The sequence below is a fragment of the Dasypus novemcinctus genome, chromosome 10 (assembly GCF_030445035.2).
Source record: "Dasypus novemcinctus isolate mDasNov1 chromosome 10, mDasNov1.1.hap2, whole genome shotgun sequence".
Lineage (NCBI taxonomy): Eukaryota > Metazoa > Chordata > Mammalia > Cingulata > Dasypodidae > Dasypus > Dasypus novemcinctus.
Genome location: NC_080682.1, coordinates 81,214,597 through 81,233,918, shown reverse-complemented (window position 1 = coordinate 81,233,918; position 19,322 = coordinate 81,214,597). Strand labels below are relative to the sequence as shown.

General features: G+C 41.2%; 1 protein-coding gene across 4 annotated transcripts in view; it reads left to right on the top strand.

Moving 5' to 3' along the window:
- Window positions 1-18,897, top strand: part of TEAD1 (TEA domain transcription factor 1) — a 279,363-nt gene extending 260,466 nt beyond the window's left edge. For all 4 annotated transcript variants that reach the window (XM_058305713.2, XM_058305714.2, XM_058305715.2 and 1 more), the window contains 2 exons: window positions 4,573-4,725; window positions 10,484-18,897. In XM_058305713.2, coding sequence (XP_058161696.1) covers window positions 4,573-4,725; window positions 10,484-10,597 — 267 coding nt within the window. In that variant the 3' untranslated portion in view covers window positions 10,598-18,897. The remainder of the gene's footprint in view (window positions 1-4,572; window positions 4,726-10,483) is intronic.
- The last annotated feature ends 425 nt before the right edge of the window (window positions 18,898-19,322 follow it).

The window sequence follows — 19,322 nt, the reverse complement described above, 5'->3', positions numbered from 1 at the left end:
TAGTATTTGGGAGGAAGGTAAAGACTTGAAAATATCAATTGGGAATTCGGAGCTTTGTGAATAATTAAAGTTGGGACTGGAGCCCTAGCTGCAGAGAGGGGATGACAGAGTGCAGAAATAAGGAGTAAAGCTGGGAGCAGCATCAGCTCTGGGGTGCGTGGAAGGGAGACAGACAGAGGGACAAAGGACAAAGAGGGAGGAGGGGAACCTGCCCAACAGGATATCCTGGAAGTCCAAGGAAAAGAGTAGTGAGAATGGGCTGTGTGATGAGACGGGCCTGGGAGACCGCGACCAGATGGCTCCTCTGAGGAGGAGCAAAGGTACCTGTCAGTGCAGGGGGAGGGTCAGGCGTGCTCCCACAGAGCCAGGTCCTCAGGGATGGTTCTCTGCAGATGGACTTTCCTGCCTTGGACAGGTACCGATGGGAAAAAATGAGCCAGATAAGTTTCTCAGTTGCCCAGATTGCAAAGTATTCTTTGTTATGTCCTCAGATAATACACCCAAAGCTCAGTACAGGTTTAGGGAGCAGGGAGACATTGTTTTAATGGGTTAAATCCCAGGAATTTTGAAGGAAGAGTTGGTGAGACTGGCAGGTGGAGTTTTGCTCTTAAGTCTTTAATCCATCTAGAATGTATTTCCGTGTTTGGTGTGAAATGGAAGTCTGCTTCTATTTTCTTCCAAATGTCAAAACCATTTATTAAATGATTCATTCTTTTCCACCTGTATGGACACATCCCCTTTATGTGGCCACATGTACTGGGAGCTGTTGCTGAATTCTTTCTATTCTATTCGTCTCTTTTTGTCTCTCCATAGTCCAGTACCATGTCAATTTGATTCCAGTGGCTTTATAATATGGTGTGATATCTGCTGAGGGAAGTCAACCTCACTAAGTCTTCTTTATTCATATTTTTTCTAAGCTAGTAACCAGCTTTTATTTCTCTAAATAATGAGATCATTTTAAAAATGTAAAGGGAAAAATAAAATCTTGTTTGGGGGAAGTTTGGGGATATTGACATGTTTTTATATTAAATCTTCCCAACCAAGAACTCATTTGCATTTCTATCTCACTTTTTTTCTTCAATAAGATTTTAGAGGTTTTATCATATAGATCTATCCCTTTCTTGTTAAATAAATTTCTAAATATTGTATACTTCATTACAATTCACATTTCTAGATTCTCATTACTTGAAAAGAGAAAAGCTTGATTTTTGCCTTATGTATATTCTGACTGATCTATCAAGTTTTCTTATTTAATTCTTTTTTTTTTTTCCCCTTATTTCTCCCCTCTTCCCCCCACCCTCCATTGTCTGCTCTCTGTGTCCATTGGTTGTGTGTTCTTCTGTGTCTGTTGTATTCTAATTAGGTGGTTCCAGGAACCCACCCAGGGACCTTCTGGAGTGGGAGAGAGGTGATCATTCCTTTGCTCCACCTCAGCTCCCTAGTTTTCTGCATCTCATATTGTCTCTTCTCTGTGTCTTTTTTGTTGTTGTTGCGTCATCTTGCTGCATCAGTTCTCTGTGTGGGTGATACCATTCCTGGGCGGGCTGCACTCCTGCACGGGGCTGCACCCATGTGCAGGGTGACATTCCTTGTGTGCAGCTGGACTCCACATGGGCCAGCTTGCCACATGAGTCAGGAGGTCCTGAGTATCGAACCTGGACCTCCTCTATGGTAGGTGGAAGCTCTATCAGTTGAGCCACATCTGCTTCCCTCTTATTTAATTCTAACAGTGTTTTTTCTAGAGTCTTGAGTGTTCTCTGCAGCAGAGAGAAGGCTTTCTCTCTTTTCCAATGTGTATGCCAGTTTATTATTGTATTGTTCTTTTCTTTCCTTTCATTTGCTAAAACCTCCAACACAATTGTAAATATAAACCTTGATTGTTGGTATTCTTATATAGTTGCTAATGTTAATAAAAATGGTTTCTTTATTTTGCCATGTAGGATTATATATTTACTATAGGTTTTTATAATTGGTGTTTATATATTTTAGTGCTTTTTATATTCCTATTTTTAATTTTTATATTTTTAGTAATAGCAGCAGTCCTTTATCAAATGTCTTTTCAGCAACTCTTGCTATGTTTTTTCCCTCCAATTTGTTTATATAATGAATTGGATTAATAGATTTCCTGGGTATGGACCACCATAATATTCCTAAAGTAATTCCTATTCTGGATACATTGCTGTTCTGTTTGCTGTTATTCTATATAAAATTTTTGCATCTCATACATGAGATTAGTCTATACATTTTTTTTCCTCTTGCCTCCCCCCCACCCCCAGTTGTCTGCTATCTGTGTCCATTTGCTGTGTGTTCTTCTGTGTCTGCTTATATTCTTGTCAGCAGCACTGGGAATCTGTGTCTTTTTTGTTGTTGTTGTGTCATCTTGCTGCATCAGCTCTCCATGTGTGCAGCTCCGCTCCTGGGCAGGCTGTGCTTTTTTCACACTGGGCAGCCCTCCTTATGGGGTGCACTCCTTGCACGTGGGGCTGCATGGCACAGCACTCCTTGCACGCATGAGCACTATGCATGGGCCAGCTCGTCACATGGGTCAGGAGGCCCTGGGTTTGAACCTTGGACTTCCCATGTGGTAGTTGGACGCTCTGTCTCTTGAGCCAAATCTGCTTCCAGGTCTATACTTTTTAAAATTCTCTATATCAAATTTTGGTTTTAAATGTATACTAGTTTCCTAAAATGAATTGGGATGCTTACCTTTCTCTGTGGCCTGGCATAGTGAAGTAACTTTGGAAATAACTGTTCTTTATGACATAGAACTGGCTATTAAACCACTTGGTCTTTGTATCTTTTCATTGGTAGATCTCTAAACAACTTTCTAGTCACTTCCACAGCAAATGGATTGGTATTGTGGTTTTCCACTTCTTTGCTCAATTTTGGCAATGTGTTTATTCCAGGGAAAGCATCCCTGTCCCCTAGTTTGCTCTTTTTCTCCTTTCTTTCTTTCTCTTCATTTTGTGTGAAGAAACCTCTTGTAAATCTTCTAATCTCTTCTGCAATTGTGATTTTCTCTCTTCCCGCTTTAATCCTGTATTTTCTATCAATTTTTTTTCCTTTTTCATTAAGTTTGTGAAAGGTTTCAGTTTGTTTTTTTCAAAGAACCAGCCTTTTAATTTATTGTCTACAATTTTATTTTCTATTTCATTGATTTGAGCTTTTTTTAAAAAGATTTATTTTTATTTATTTCTCTCCCCTCCCCCCCAACCCTCCCCTTGTCTGCTCTCTGTGTCCATTTGCTGTGTGTTCTTCTTTGTCTGCTTCTGTTGCTGACAGTGGCATGAGAAGCTGTGTTTCATTTTGTTGCGTCATCTTGTTATGTCAGCTCTCCGTGTGGGCAGCACCACTCCTGGGCAGGCTGCACTGTCTTTCGCACTGGGCAACTCTCCTTACGGGGCACAATCCTTGCGTGGGGCTCCCCTACGCGGGGGACACCCCCGCATGGCAGGGCACTCCTTGTGCGCATCAGCGCTGCACGTGGGCCAGCTCCACACGGGTCAAGGAGGCCTGGGGTTTGAACCACAGACCTCCCATGTGGTACACAGATGCCCTATCCACTGGGCCAAGTTGACTTCCCTGATTTGAGCTTTTATCTTTATTTCCTATTCCTGGTTTTCTTTTGATTTCTTTGTGGGTTTTTTTTTTTTTAAGATGTATATTTAGTGCCGAAATTTTTCATCTTTAATAATAAAGAAATATGAGACTATCTCCAAATACAGCTTTATTGTACCCTATAATTTTTTCCATTTTTTAAATTAGAGAAATCGTGAGTTTACAGAACAGTTGTGCCTAAATACAGGATTCCCATATACCACCCTATTATCAATACCTTTTGTTCATGTGGTACATTGGTTACAATTGATGAAAGCACATTTTTTTATACTTGTACTATTAACTGTAGTCCATGGTTTAACTTAAGTTTTTGATATAAACTATTTTTCTTTTCCATTGTTCTCTAGATAGTTTTAATTTCCTTTTTAATTCCTGTTTGGGTGAGCATATCTATACATGGGTTTGTTATTTTTAAATACTACAATGGGATCTTCAAACTGCATATGCCAATATTTTCATTATTTTTTAAAGTAAAGACATAGAGCCGACAACCAGGGGCTCATGATCGATGTGAAGTAGCCATCGTTCCCTGAAATAGAGAAAATGGCTGTATTGGTTGTTCGCCTGTGGGGCCTTATCGCAATAAAGAGGGGTTTTCTTTCAGTTTTCGCTGGGGCCTCTTCTCACTCTCCCCCGTGTAGAGAATCACCACGTAGGCAATTATATTCTTTTCTGATCTTTGCTAAAAGGATTATAGAAATTTTCTTTGAAGTGATCACCTTTCTAACAACTACTTTTTTTAAGCTCCAGAAAAAAAGTGTGCTCTGAATACGGTAGTACATTTGCAGATAGGATTTTTTTTTAAACTAAATGAAATGTGCAAATAGTACAGTATATAGCAGATAATTAATGTTGAAAGACTGAAAAGAGAAGTGCTTTTATAGGTAGTCGTATCTGGTCCATGTACTTTGACCTTAAAAGTATAACACTGATCAAAACTGTTTTTCCTCCCAGACGGAGTATGCAAGGTTCGAGAACGGCCGATTTGTATACCGAATAAACCGCTCCCCGATGTGTGAATATATGATCAACTTCATCCACAAACTCAAACACTTACCAGAGAAATATATGATGAACAGTGTTTTGGAAAACTTCACAATTTTATTGGTAACGGTTTCATCTCTTTCCTGTTTTGCCAGAATCTGGCAGACTCCACCATGAGAACTGCCGGGACCTGGGGGAGGGAAGGAAGGTGAGACCAGGTAACACCAGGGGCCTGGGCAAGGGAACGGACCAGGCTGGTGGGTTGGCCCCAGGGGTCAGCCAGCAGCTGAAGTGCAGCATCCATTGTGCAAACTTGATCCAGCTTATCCTTGCATCGAGCCTATAGAAGAGAAGAGGACTCATCCGGCAGGGGTTTCTCAGCTTGGCAGAACTGGAATTCAGATTGTTAATAAAAAGAGGGTCCTAGGTCAGTGATTCTCAACCCTGGCTACATGAGGAAAACCTAGAAAACTATCAAAAGTCCTGAAAACCTTTCCTGCATGCTTGACTAAATTTAAATCTCTGAGAATAGAACCCAGGCATGAGTATTTTCCAATGTCCCCAGGCCATTGCAGTGTGAGCCAGGTTTGAGTTGCAGCGGCATGGTATGCAAATCATAAATGAGGCAAAACTGAGTCAGCAGGTTTTTATTTCAAACATAACTTGACTCATTCCATGGAGGATTTGCAATGCCTTCTAAAAAAAGATAACATATAATAAGGTAGTAAAATATAAACGGTCAGTACCGGAGGAAATATAATCAGAATGCAATGAACAGGAAAGGAAAAAATACCCTTCATAGTTGGGGTGAAAAGTGTGGTCAAAACTTAACGAGTAGCTGGAGGGAAAAGGAAAAAAATCAATAGTTTCCAGTGTCCATGATGGGAAAACTTACTAGTTCCCTTAGACAGTGGTGTGTGTGTGTGTGTGTGTGTGTGTGTGTGTGTGTGTGTGTGTGTGTGTGTGTGTGTGTGTGTGTGTGTGTGTGTGTGTGTGTGTGTGTTTTCCTTCCTAATACTTTAAAATAAGTTTCTCACTGGAACATCATTTGGGGACTTGGAAGGTTATTAAGAACAGTGTCCTCAAACTTCAAACGTATTTTTTTTAAAATGCACAGTAATGGGTTTCATAAGACTCATTTTTTCAGCATTCCTTGATGAAATTGAGGGAGAAATGCCAGAACGCACCTGTTTTGTGGAAACAGTTTTACTACAAGGGACAGCAAGACAATATTGTGGTTACATAGTCCGCCTTCCAAAGGCCTGCTTTGTTCCTAGGATGACAAACTATAATAATTAGAGCTGGAATTCTTTACTGTGCGTTTTTGGACCCACTGGACAGTGGTTCTCAATCAGAGGTGTGCTGGTTAAAACAAAACAAATCTCTTCTCCCACCCTCACCTCCTGGTTTGTAGCTTTTGCTGATTTCTGTGGTATAAATGCTCCCCTCTGTGGGCAGTGTCAAGCTACCAACAGTTGCCCCTCTCACAAAAGTTCCTTGATATTTAACAATCAACTTTCATGAGCCAGGAGGCACCACCTCCAGCAGGTCACTATAAATAAATAAATAAATAAATACTTTAACCTCCCCTGCACTTCAGATTCACCTAGGAAACTTTCAAGAATTCTGGGGGGTGGGGCCCAGCATCGTGTCTTTTAGTGTTTCAGGGTCCCCAGGTGGTGCTTGTGCAGCCAGGGTTGACACTCACTGCTATAGGGGTCTCATTGGAGTTGACAGACACATAATTTTTGTGGAATATTCACTTATTACACTGAGAGAAGCTCAGTAGGTTCTCACGGGTCTGTGACCCTCTAAAATGTAAGAACTAGTAAACTAGAGGGATATTTGGAATACCTGTTCTTTAATAACTTTATTAGCGTCATTTTCTCTAAAGGTCTTTTGATGAAAATTGAACAGTCTGAGGTTAGGTGCGGCAGGTACTTTCATATAGATGTTCTCTGTTGCTTCACTTTAGTACTCAGATGATAGGTGAGTTTGGCAGCTTGTTATAAACAGTAAGTACCTTCAGGAATGAACCAGAACTCTGAGTGTGTGGCCACCATACCTCAGTGTGGAGGAGGTCTTAGCTCTTTCCTGAAACCAATTCTGGGTCTGTTTAAGCTTTTTAAGGAAGTCATGCTCGGTTCCTAAGACATCATAGAGCACAGTCAGGGCCGATATGGCCTAGAAAAATTTTAAGTCATTGGTTACCATAAAACCCATGTAACACCATCAATAATGCTCCTTGGGAGCCTATGATTTCAAGCATAGTAGCTGTCCAGAGAACTCACCAGGTTAAATTAATTCCTAATGTGTTATTAAGCAACTCAATAAATTCCTTTGATGTGAAAAATGTAGTTTTCAATAAAAATCTGCTAGAAAGAATATTTTAGATTTAGAATAACTGAAATTAAGCCAGCATAATGATGGCATTCCTGGATTATGAAAATAAAATCATCTCATTGATGAACATACTTTTCAGCCCCATAAGATGGGGGAGTTTAGGGATGTGGTAGCATGACAGCTGCAGGAGAGGCTGTCGAAGCACAGAACTTTTCCCAGTTTGGTGGATACGAAGTTTTTGTCAACAAAACCAATCTCAGACCTTACTGGCTGGTGGGCTAGATTTTCTGCTGTCATCAGGATAATTGAGGAGTTGAGCTGAACCTGTAGACCTGGGGCTTTAGTGACAGCAACTAAATAGAACTTTGGAAGGCAGGAACTAAATAAACTTCAGGCCGATTATTTCTTTCACCTTTTGAAACTGTAGTCAGACACACAGGTTGCTAGACATTGTTTTTTCCATCTTTTTGAATCTCAGTCATGAAGCCTAAACAGGATATATTCTTTTTTTAGAAAGTTTGTAAAATTGTAGACGTTCCAGGTACTGTAATGGACCCTTTGTGAATGTTACGTTAAGAAATTCTCACTATAGAACTATGATAGCATTTTTCTTTTCCATCTTATGGATAAGGAATTTGAGGTGTACCCAAAGTCAGGGAAACAGTGATAGATGTAAAAGAGACTTGACTTGATGGGAAATACACTCTGTAGGATATTTCATGGTCATGAAATCCTAAGACTGACAATAATGGAACCAGGAAACTTGGAGTTTGAGACTGACCTTAGGCAAGTCATTTAAAGTCTCTAAACCTTAATGCCCTCATCTAAAGTCTCTAAACCTTAGTGCCCTCATCCATTTACAATCAAAATGCTCTACTTTGCCCTACCCACTGCAGAGGTTATCAAGAATGTTTAACTCACTCCGTTAAACTTCATGGAGAGATTGTTCAAGCTGCTGGAGATATAGTACAGAAAAAAACCACAATGCCTGTCCCATAGTAAACCATGGGCCAGGTAAAGAAACAGTTACAGCACAGAGTAATACAACTACAGTAGATGTGTGAGAGGGGTGCCAGGGAACTGCAAAGTCGCTCTATCTGCACAGATGTCTCCAGTGGAGTGAGGTGGGAGGGCCTCAGGCTTGTTAAGATAATGTTAATGTAGCCTTGAAAGTATGAGAAGACATTCTTTAGAACTTACCAAGAAGATAGAAATTCCATTCATCCAGGAGATCCTTTTGGGGGAATAGTTGTGAGTCGGGTGGTGGGGGTGCCGTGGAGAGCTGGCAGGTGGGGCACCATCCGCAGTCTGGTGAGGGAGGCAGGCATTCACCACGTAGTCACACAGCGAATGGAGACCCAAAGCCAGGGCTGAAGCCTGCGGAGGGGCATGGTGCTGTGAGAACAGTAACGGGTGGTTTGCCCCAGTGCGGGAGCTCAGGGAGGCTTCCTGAGAAGTAACAATTGAGAGCTGTTTACCCAATGAACAGGCAGAGAGGGTAGGAGAAAGCTCCCAGGGCCGGAGGAGCAGCACGTGGGAAGGCCCCACGGCAGGAGGGCATGTGGCAAGAAGGATGCTGGAAAAGGCCCGCGTGGCTGGAGCGTAGAGGGAGAGAGCAAGGCCAGCAGTGAGCTAGGGAGTCAGAACAGGCCAAACCGGGCAGGCTTTCATAGGCCTGAAGTTTAAAAGAGTTTAAAAGAGGCCATTTAAGCAGGAGTGTGTTACTCTCCGATTTATGTTGAGACGACTGAGCCTGCTGTAGGTGGACTGGCTGGCGCCGGGCCCCATGGAGGGGTCCAGGTGAGGTTTGCTGGCACTGTGGGCCATGGCGGTGGAGAGTGGGGCAGACGGGATAGACTCGGGAACTGATGCTCAGGAGGTAAAGCCAGCATGTGCCTGGCATTTGCTGGGATAAGGGAGAGTTCACGGATGAAAGAACTGCATATCCAGAGGATTTGGAGAGCTGGGTGTGTGGGGGCAGTGGCAGGCGGGGAGGCTCAAAAAGCAGGTGGGTACCAGTGTTTAAAAAAAAAACGCTTTATTACCAGGCCAAAAAAAAAAAAAAGCAGATAATGTGTCATACATATGTCAATAAATTCATCTGTCTGGAGCAGCATGACATAACGGTTAAAAGGTCTTCAGAATGAAAAGATTTGGGCTTTCTCAGTTAGCATTTGTATAACCTCGAACATATTAACCCATGAGCTTCCTTTTCTGTCAAAGGGAAATAGAATAGTGCCCATTACAGATATGTTGACTATTAGATGACGTAATGTGACTAAAGGATTTTCTAGCAGGTAGGTAGTAAGTAGGTGGTAACCATTCAATAAATGTTGGTTATTATTATGTGTACTTTCATTCTGTTCAACAACTTTTTAAAAAAATGACTGCTGTGTACCAAGCACTAAGCTACTTGCTGGGAAATGTGGCCCCTGTACTTCAAGAACTCATAGTCCCACTGAGATGGGCATCAAAAAAAAAAAAGTCACAAATCTGCACTACCGAGTATATAGCATGCTAAGTTGGGAACATAACAAGTACTGAGACTTTATCCCTTGGTCAGGATGATTTAAGGGGCATGGGAACCTGAGTGCATGAAACAGCCTGAAACACAAGGGGGAAATGAGGCCTGTGACAAACTGGACTACGCTTTCGTATCACAATGTTTTAAAACATTTAAAAATTCCCATTTTCAAATTCAAAATGTACTGCCCTAACAAGACATGCAATAACAGAGCCAGTGAAGGGTTTTGAGGAGGGAAGTTCTATCCGTTTTCTGTTTTAGAAAGTCCCTTCTGAGACTGGCGGGGGGGAGGAGAGGGGGAAGCAGGGCGCAGTGGGCAGACGGCTGCTGTGATGCCGGCTCAGAGAGCCTGAGCTCCGAGGGACGGGCAAGGCCTTGGGCACACAGGGACAGGTGGGTTTGAAACAACTTCCAGGGGAAAACAGATGAGTATTTCAGAATTCGTCAGTTTTGGAAGGTAAAGCCTAAATAAATGAAAAGAATTACCATTTGCCGTGATTCTCCTCATACCACTGTTTCTTTGGACAGCAAGTATTAATTTATTAAGTCCAGGCCCTGCTGGTTAATAAAGTGGCAAGCAAGATGCTCCAGGAGCTTAGATCTACCATTGGCTACTGTGCAACAAATATTTAATAAAAGTCTGAGTAAGATATGAGACAAATGCCTAGGATGAATGACTGTCCTGTGGGAGAGAATTACAGAAAAATTTTCTGTTGTAAAGAAAATGGTGGAAAAAAAAAAAAATTCTTGCAGATCTCTTCTTGGGTCTGGGTAATGGATGTGTCTATGGAAAGTCTTTCTTACCTTCAGTGACCAAACTTAGGCTCCAAGTCAGACTCTTCATGTCCTGAACTTCTGCTGGGTCCAAGTGAGGCTCAATAATCTCTAATAATCCATTAGACTTCAGATATTCCTCCCCAGTTAAATCAGAGTTGTCACAAAGCAGATAAAATGTCTCATCCATATGGTTTTATATATATATATATATATATATATGCTTTTGTTTTTCAACAGGTGGTAACAAACAGGGATACACAAGAAACTCTCCTCTGCATGGCCTGTGTATTTGAAGTTTCAAATAGTGAACATGGAGCACAACATCATATTTACAGGCTTGTAAAGGACTGAACATGCTTATTTATATATATATAGATATCTGTATATACACACACATGTGCACACACACACACTCTCCATTATCAAACGACTGACTGACTGTAAACCTCACCACACAGGGGGGTGCCCTGGCCCCGAGGTCACCCTGACTTTTCTAAGTCCTGTTTGAGTGAAGTCATTTTTTCATGTGTTCATACTATCATGGTAGCTGTGAAGTTCTGGTACAGTTGTAAAAAGAGAAATAGAGTTGTTTCTATGTGTTCTTCAGATCTGTAGCCCACAATTCCTCGGGAAAGGTGAACCTTAAGAACCCAAGTCTCTGTCTACTGAGACCTGTTTTTAATTGTGGTAGAATATACTGAGACAGAGCATTTGCCATGGGACATTTACAGCCTTGATAAAAATGTATTTAGTTGTTCTGTTCCAACTTAAATTCTTGTTTTAAGATACAAGTAAAATTAATCTTTAAATATAAGTGTAAATTAGTACACAAAACTAAGAAACTTATCTTTGTAACTAATTAGGGTGGAAGTTATGGAAGAATGTAATTCACTAAATTATTTTTTAAATGAAACCTTTCTTTCTTTTTGAAACCAAATGTTCAAGTATAGCCTTAAATGCTTGGTAGAAATATCCTAATGAGACAAATTTGTACTTTTTTCCTCAAGGTTAAAACTAACCTCCTAATCTATTAAACTATTGAACAGGTATTACAAAGAAAGAAAACTTCACCCCTTATCCTTAACATATATAGTATATTTAAAAATATAAAATTGTATTGTACTAATGTGATGATCTGACTATTTAATGAAAAAGAAAAGACGGCTCTTTTTGCAATAAGTAGATACATACTGAAAATTTAAACTTACAGTGTTTATAGTCTTGTGTGTGCAGTTATATTTTATATGGACAACCAAAATTTTTATTGAGAAGAGTAAATATTTGAACCACTAAAATTTAATTAAAAAAATTTTTTAATTGGCATGAATACTGCACTGTGAGCTGCAAAGTGTAGAAATTCCTGTGGCTGGGAGATTTCATCGACCAAGCAAGTAAAAGGCTCATCAGTTTAAGCATCTCTGCTCCCCAGAAAAATGCAAGCATCTTCACTAGCCTGTGGATAGATTTTTTTCCTGATGATCCAATGTGCATATTAACTTGCTATAACTCTGTGTGTGTGTGTGTGTGTGTGTGTGTACTTGTATACACATACACATATAAAGTTATTCAGTACATATTTATTGAACATCTATTTAGAGTCATGCAGTTTGATAGGTGCTGACATGTATGTTTATCTCAATCTGTGTCCATAGACCTAGATCTAGTATCTCTAAGGACATTCATTTCCTTGTCATTTCTCAATACACCACAGTACTTTTTTGACCTAGATTTTAAAGAGCCCCAGCCATCTCTCTTTAACCTTTTCAACAGGCTCATTTGGGAATTTCTCTTCTCAGGAGAGATTCAACTTTCCCATTCAAATTTCCAAAGCATTGCCCAGGCTGGGATGGTTTGATATGGCCACATGTCCTGGGTTCTTTCCATAAGTGCTTCATTGGGAAGGAGATAAGGGGTACCCCTCAACTTCCCAGAGGAAAATCATGTTTTTATAATTGTTAGGAATATGTTAAAACAGTAGAACATGAAATAAGTTTCTAAGTTCTGAACCGTGTCAAGAATTTTCCCTCAAGCTGCCAAATTAGTTCTACTGTATCCAAGTAACTTACACACCCCTTCCCTTTTTCAACATCCACTCTGGCACTGCCTGTACATTTGATCAAAGTCTTTTGGTAGTGAGCATAAGGCTGTGGCTGGTTCATGACAAATACAAAAACACTCTGGACCAAGCCTGACCTCGCCCAAATCTCATGCCACTGGTCACTGGGAAGACCAGAGGAGAAAGTGCAAAACTCTCCCTGTTTGGAGTCCACATCCCTCACATAAACCAGTAGGGCAGCACTTCTCTTAGTTCCATAAAGAGGCTACCATTTATTCCCTGATCCCAAGTGGGCTTTTGAAGAATTGCTGCAGCTGTCCACTCTTTATCTGATCTGCAGACCAAGATTTAAAGATTAAAGCTTCTCCTTTCTCCCATGGTCATCACATTTACAAGGACTTCTATTGGACACCCCTCTTAGGGACATTTCTTTTGCTCCTGTTTCCTGCATGTATTAGCCATAGCAGTGCTGATGCAAAGTACCAGAACTCTGTTAACTTTTATAAAGTATTTATTTGGGGTAGAAGCTTATAGTCACAGGGCCCTAACGAGTCCAACTCAAGTTACCATAAGAGGTACTTGCTCACCCAAAGTCTTGTTGACACGTGATGATGCAAGATGGTGGGTGATGTCTGCTAGGGTTCAGCCTTCCTCCTTCCTTTTAAGACTCCATGGGCCCAGCTTCTTCCTATCTCAGCTATTGGCTGGCATAAACCTTGTCACTCTCTCCAGGGCTCATTTATTTCTGGGCTCAGCTGCTCTGGTCTCTCTACAAGGTCAGCTGTAGACTATCAGGCTCATCTCTCTTCCTGGGGCCATGTCTAAGGAGCACTCTCTCTTCCTGGTATCTGTGTGTCTACTTCTGTGTGACAGTCTGTTTTATCAGCCCAAGGGGGCTGGGACTCAACGCTGAGTCACACTCTAATGACATGTTGAATCAAAGCCCTAATCTTAATATAATTTAATCAGACTTCTCAGCTGAATCCAATTCAATCAAAGGATTATCACGCCAGAGAAGCAGACCAGTTTATAGACATAATCTGTATTTCTTTTTGGAATTCATAAATAATATCAAACTGCCACACTGCATCTTTCGTCAAGGGAGCCCCCACTTTTTGAGGACTAGCCAGGACTAACTGAAGGAGTACAGAAGATCCTACTTGGTTGAAAACCAGACCATCCCAGAACCTCAGGGGGAGTCAACACGCCCACCAAGAATGGGGCTCTTACATACTGCTAGGAAGGCTCCTGGGATTCACTTTTTAAAGCACAAAACAAGGCTGGCTAGAGGCTACACCTGTTGGCTGCAAAAGGGCACACCCAGACCTGCTAATGCAGGGACAGGCTAGGCCTTGGGGTTTGTTGCTGGCATCCTCTTTCTCATTGTGCCCTTGTCGTTGAGTTTGGGAGTTTTTGCTCATAAAAATTTTCTAAGATTTTTTTAAAAATTACTCCTTATGTTGTTCTTTTAAAGCTTTCTTCCAGGCAGACATTTTCCAATACCCAAATTCAGACCTCTGGCTCCAAAATCAGATGCTATGGTGGTGGGACAGATGAATTCATAACATCCCATAGGAGTTTTTCATTGTTCTTCACTGTATATAGAAGGCAGAGCCTTCTCCCCTTGGCATAAAGCTTTCTAAACCATAAATAAAGCCTTCTCAAAGCTCTACCCTCACTGCTGTCTTCCAGGTGCTCTATCTCCTGGTGACTCTTCAATATCAAGTTTGTTTCAGGGACATCTTGTGCTTTTACTGGAGAGCTTAGAGGTGGATTTGCCCTAGCCTAAACAGGGAGTAGCTGAAGAATTAGGCTCTGGTCTGTTGGCATTCATTTCCATCTTAGCAAGAGACCTGAAATAAAACGAGGACTTCTTCACAACTTGTCTTCGAATCACAGATTGTCCATACTACCCTAAACCAGGGTTTCTCAACCTTGACATTATCGGTATTTTGGACCAGGTTAGTTCCTGGTCGTGGGTTGCTTTTCTGTGCATTGTAGCACGCTTAGCAGCATCCCTGGGCCTCTACCCACGAAATAGCACCTCCGTCCCCAGGTGAGACAATGAGAAAGGTGTCCAGACATTGCCAGATATTCTCAGCCCAAGGTGAGAACTGTCCTAGACCTTAGAGCAGGGGTTCTTAACGTTTTTTGTTCCATGGACCCCTTTGCCAGTCAGGTGAAAACCATGGACCCCTTAATAAGGCCATACTATACTGTGTATTATTTAATCATATATCACACCCACACCAACACCCCACAAGAACCATGTTTTTTTGAATTTCAACTCAAGCTAGTAGACTCCTGGTTAATAACCCCTGCCTTAGGGGTCACAGTTACCATATTTAAGAGGTGTCCCCCCCCTCCCCAGGTCACCCTGCCAAAGATTTCCCAGGAAACTTGTTTTAGGCCATCCTGAGGCAGGTAGGAATGTGAGTCAAGGGACACTGGGTCCCTGTTTCAGAACTTACGCTTTACAGCAGGCTCTGGCTACAGGTATTCCTTCACACCTCCCTGGGCAGATTGGGAACAGGTGGTCACGCTCATCCCTTTAACCAGCCCACACCTATCTAAAGAGCATTTCCAATGTTATCTCAGGCCTTAGTTTCCTGGGTAAGGAAATCCTAGATTTTTGTTGTTGTTATTTCTCATAAACTCCTGAGTCTTATCATCAAATCTTTAATCATTTCAATAAATTTCCTCTGGGCTTCTTCAGCTTTCTGCCTTATAGTCAACACTGTAGAATTTATTGAAGCCTCTGGAACATTTCTTTTCCTCTATAGGGATAGAGGAAGGAGGAGTAAGTTCCAGAGAAGAACCTAAAGAATTTTTTTTCTTCAACTAAAAGAGCACAATCCTACCTTTTGTAGATGAGAAAGTTGAAGCCCAAAAGGGAGTGGCTCAAAGTCACCCCGCTGGTGAGTGGCAGAAAAAGAGTGAGCACCCAGGACTCCCGGCCCTTAATCCTCGGCCTCTTCTAGTGGACGTTGTTCCTTTTCGCTGCTCTGTGCTTAAATGACCCCTAAGAATGTGTGGGCAGGGTCAGTCCAGAAGAAAGGGAGATTAAATAAATCCCTCTGCTAAGTCAACACATCAGCCTGGCGCTGCTTCACGTTGGAGTGTCTTTTCTGACCATAGCTAACTGGGGGACCCATAGGCAGACATGAAAGCTGATGAGCCTTTTCGTCTACTCTAAGGACAATTCATCTGCCACAGGCTGAGTCAAAGTTCTATTTGCTAAGCATCCCGGCAGCAAAGTCCTGACTCCGACCAGCCAAAAAGCAGCCTCTGTTCCAAGCACTTGGTGTGGCAAGTCCCCAGTGACTTTAAAGCCAAGTCTTCTTTTGGTTTCAATACTGTATGGCTTTAGCAGCTTGTTTTTGTACAACCGTAAATTATTTCAATCATATGAAATGACAGTCAGTTTCGCAAACCAGGTACATATAATTTGTGTAATTTTTATATGCTCTGGTACACTACACCTGTCCTAACGAATGGTAGAACCAACTTGGTTGGTGTTCACACCTGTGACATTAGGAGCTACGTCTGCACCGCTTCTTTCTTTCCGTTGCTGTTTGTGTGGCGAAGCCCTGCACATGTCATTTCTGAAAAGCCTTAAATCTTTGAGATGCTGTGTGTAGGGTGTGCAGTGCAAAAGGCTGCCTCAGAACTGTGAGCCTTTTTGTAAGCTGGAAGCATTTCTCTTACTACTGTTACTTTTTTAGGAAGTTTTAAATTCAGAGCTGCCAAAGCGTTCGAGTAAGCAGTGCCTTAGTGATACCTTAGTGATGCTGCCAGCCTTTCCTTACACCTGTTCTCAACATCCGCTTCCTGATTGGCCCAGTCTTTAAAACAGAACAAGCAAAAATCACTTTCATTTTTGTTTTTGAAGCCCATTTTTCTCCACTTCTATAGGAAACTGACTACTTGGTCTAAAATTTGAAACCCAATACAAGTCAGTTCTCTGACCACACTCTCAAATGTATATACCAAAACGAAAAGTTACAACTCCGTAGTTTACTATGAAAAGTAAATTGTACTTTTAATGTTGCCTTTTAAATTCATGACCAAATACTTAGCTATTTGCGACTCCTCTGCACTCTAGCATGAAAGTGCCTTTGGTTTGAGATTCCAGCTTAGAAAAGTGCTGCCATAATAATGATAATTTGTAGAGAGACCAAAAATATTTTGAGATCACCATAATGCCTTTGGTTTACTGGGATGAGTAACCAGCCACAGGCCTCTGTTCACAAAAGAGCACGACTTGGGACCCTGCCTGCCGTGAGCCGGTCACTCTTCCACGTCACTCCAGTAGCACACTGCAGCAGGAGGGAGCCCAGAACTCTGGTGTTCGTGTGTACCGATGACCTGGCCTGTCATTTCAGCTCATCACCAGCCCTGCATCTGCGTGAGGGAGCTCCCACACAAATGACAGGAGATCGGCCAGTGGACAGACGTGACAGCTTTGTCCTTCTCCTTGTGTCCCTGTTCAGTCTCCGTGGAGGCTTTCTTTTCCATTCAGATGACTGTGCGCACTTTCTTAGTTTATGCGGTTGATACCATTTTGAAAGTTGGAAGCTTCAAACTGAGATGACAGTGCAGAACAAAAATGAGTTAGGGTCGTTAGAATTGAAGTGTTCTTCTTAGGGCGAAAATGTTGACTCTGAGTGCTGTGTATGAATGCTATGAGAAACCTCCAAAGAGTACCATTCACAATTCGGCATTTTCAAAGACTGTTCCAGCCCTCCAGGGGCAACTCTTTAAAGTCCATGTTGGCTTTTCTCAAAAACCCCCCATAAATTGGTAAAACCAAGAGAAGTGAGGAGGATGAGTGAAAAAGACAAGAAGGCAGAAAGAAACATCAGCCTAACAAGAGCCAGGAAGAAAAGATTTTCTTTACCAATATAGATGTGAAAATGACATCAGACATCTTTGAAAGTTAGCCTCAGAACTCTTAGTATATACCTTCTGTCTGTATCTGGTGTTTTTAAGAATACCCTCATCAGACTCTGAAATTCCAGTAGTGATTCCTATCCAGACCAAGCAGCATTTATAGAAATTTCTCCTAAAAAAAAAAAAAAACAAAGTGAGAAGGAAAATTACTCCACACAAATTGTGGTTAGCTGCTTGAATTCTTAACTCCGTGTCGGTATAGTACCACAGCTTGGAAGAAATTTCAGTCAAATGCTTGTTTTTCTGCTTCTCTTTTCAGCTATTACTGTGCTTTGTTAGGCAATAGTTTTCTCTCATAAACTCATTGCTTATAAGCATTAAAAATGAAGGTGTTTGTGTTTAAAATTTATCGTTTCACTGAAATCTTGAACCATTAAATAAGGTGAAATATTTGTATTTATTGTCCTGTTTCCTGAACTGTAACTTGTTTTATTCTCTATGAATTTGCATTGAGTCAGTCACAGGCCACACTGCATCGTTTTATGATTTGAAATGGCATTTTCGTCCCTTCTCATTCACTATTAAATGGGGTCAGGTTCCAGCAGATCCCACCTCTCTCAGGTTGACTCTCTCTTGTCTGCCTTCCATTATGAAATTGTTTTCCCTTCCCCTTTCTGTAAGAGAGGCTGACAGAGTCTAGGCATAAATCAATTGGAAACCTGTCTCTGATTTTTTATTTTTTTGCATTCATCAATTTCCATATTTAGTTTCACTGTAAATTCGATATGAACTGCACTTCATAAAAAAAATATATATATATACATCTCCCTGTTACCTCCTTTAAAGAGTCATTTCTGTAGGCCTTTCTCTATAGGCTCATGACTGCAGACGAAAAAAAAAGTAAAAACAAAAACAGTATGTGCCTGACAAATGACAAAAACGTTTTGTAACATTTTAAAAAGAAACCTGAATAGCCTTTAATTCTTTAATATACTTAAATTTTATGTAAATTGGTTTTCTGCCACGTGTGTTTGTTCACATTCTAAATGACTTAATGGGATTCTCATGTCTGTGTCTTCGTGCCATGTGTATAAGATGGGCTTGTGATGTAAGCGTTTTCATCTGGTCAGTGGTTCCTCTGATATTGTACTGCTGCTGGGAATGGGCTACGGAACCTGCCTTTGGGTAATGAGGTTCCTTTTGGTAGATCGGGGGGTGGGGGGCAAATTCTCACACACGTTTTCTTAACCTAGCCGCAACAACTTTCAAAAGGCATTTGATTAAACCTCTTGGCAGTACAGTATTCTTGTATTTGTTAATGTCTGTGTTTAGGTACTGGTACCTTTTTGTTTAAAAATGTTCTAAGTGTTGGCTTTAAAGTGAATTTATCTTTAGTATGATAGTTATATGAAAATTATAGGGTTTGTGTGCAGAGAATTTTTTTATAAAGTGCTTTGTAAAAAAAAAATGTATTCTAGCTTTCGCGGTACATATGTGTGATAACTTTAATATCCATGACAGTTAAGTGCAATTATTTCATCACTCTAAAAATGCTATTTTTGTGTCAGTTCCTGCAGGTGTTTTCATGTCTTTGCAAAGTGACACATTTTGATGCCTTCTTGATAAAGTGGTAGACATTTTGTAGCTTTCTAGAAACTTTGTATTCATACGGTATCAATGAAAAATAAAGAAAATGAAAGTGTGGGTCACCTTTTTTATCTGCACAAATGTATGTTGAAAATGAAATGTGCTTTATGTGTTGTGGGTGATTATGTGAAAGACAGAGTAAAGAAGGGTGAAGCCTTGATCTTTTCAACAGTGTTCACCAATCTCAATAACTGGAACTTCAGGTGTTATATCTAGCAGGATTTCTCAGAGCTCCCCCTCTCCCCCAGTGCTTCATTAAAATCAACGTGAGTTTTGCAGAACAGCGCATCTGTGGATCCCAGACATACCCTGAGAAGCCAAGTCTCACATTCTATGGGACTGTAGTAGGACTTAAGGTAACCAAAAAGAACACCAGCCCGACCATTCAGCAGTTGCTGTTACTGTTACTGTTACCCCAACTTGTGGGCGCATCCCAGAACCCAGAGGGCAGCAGAGGACGGAGTACAGAGATAAATATGG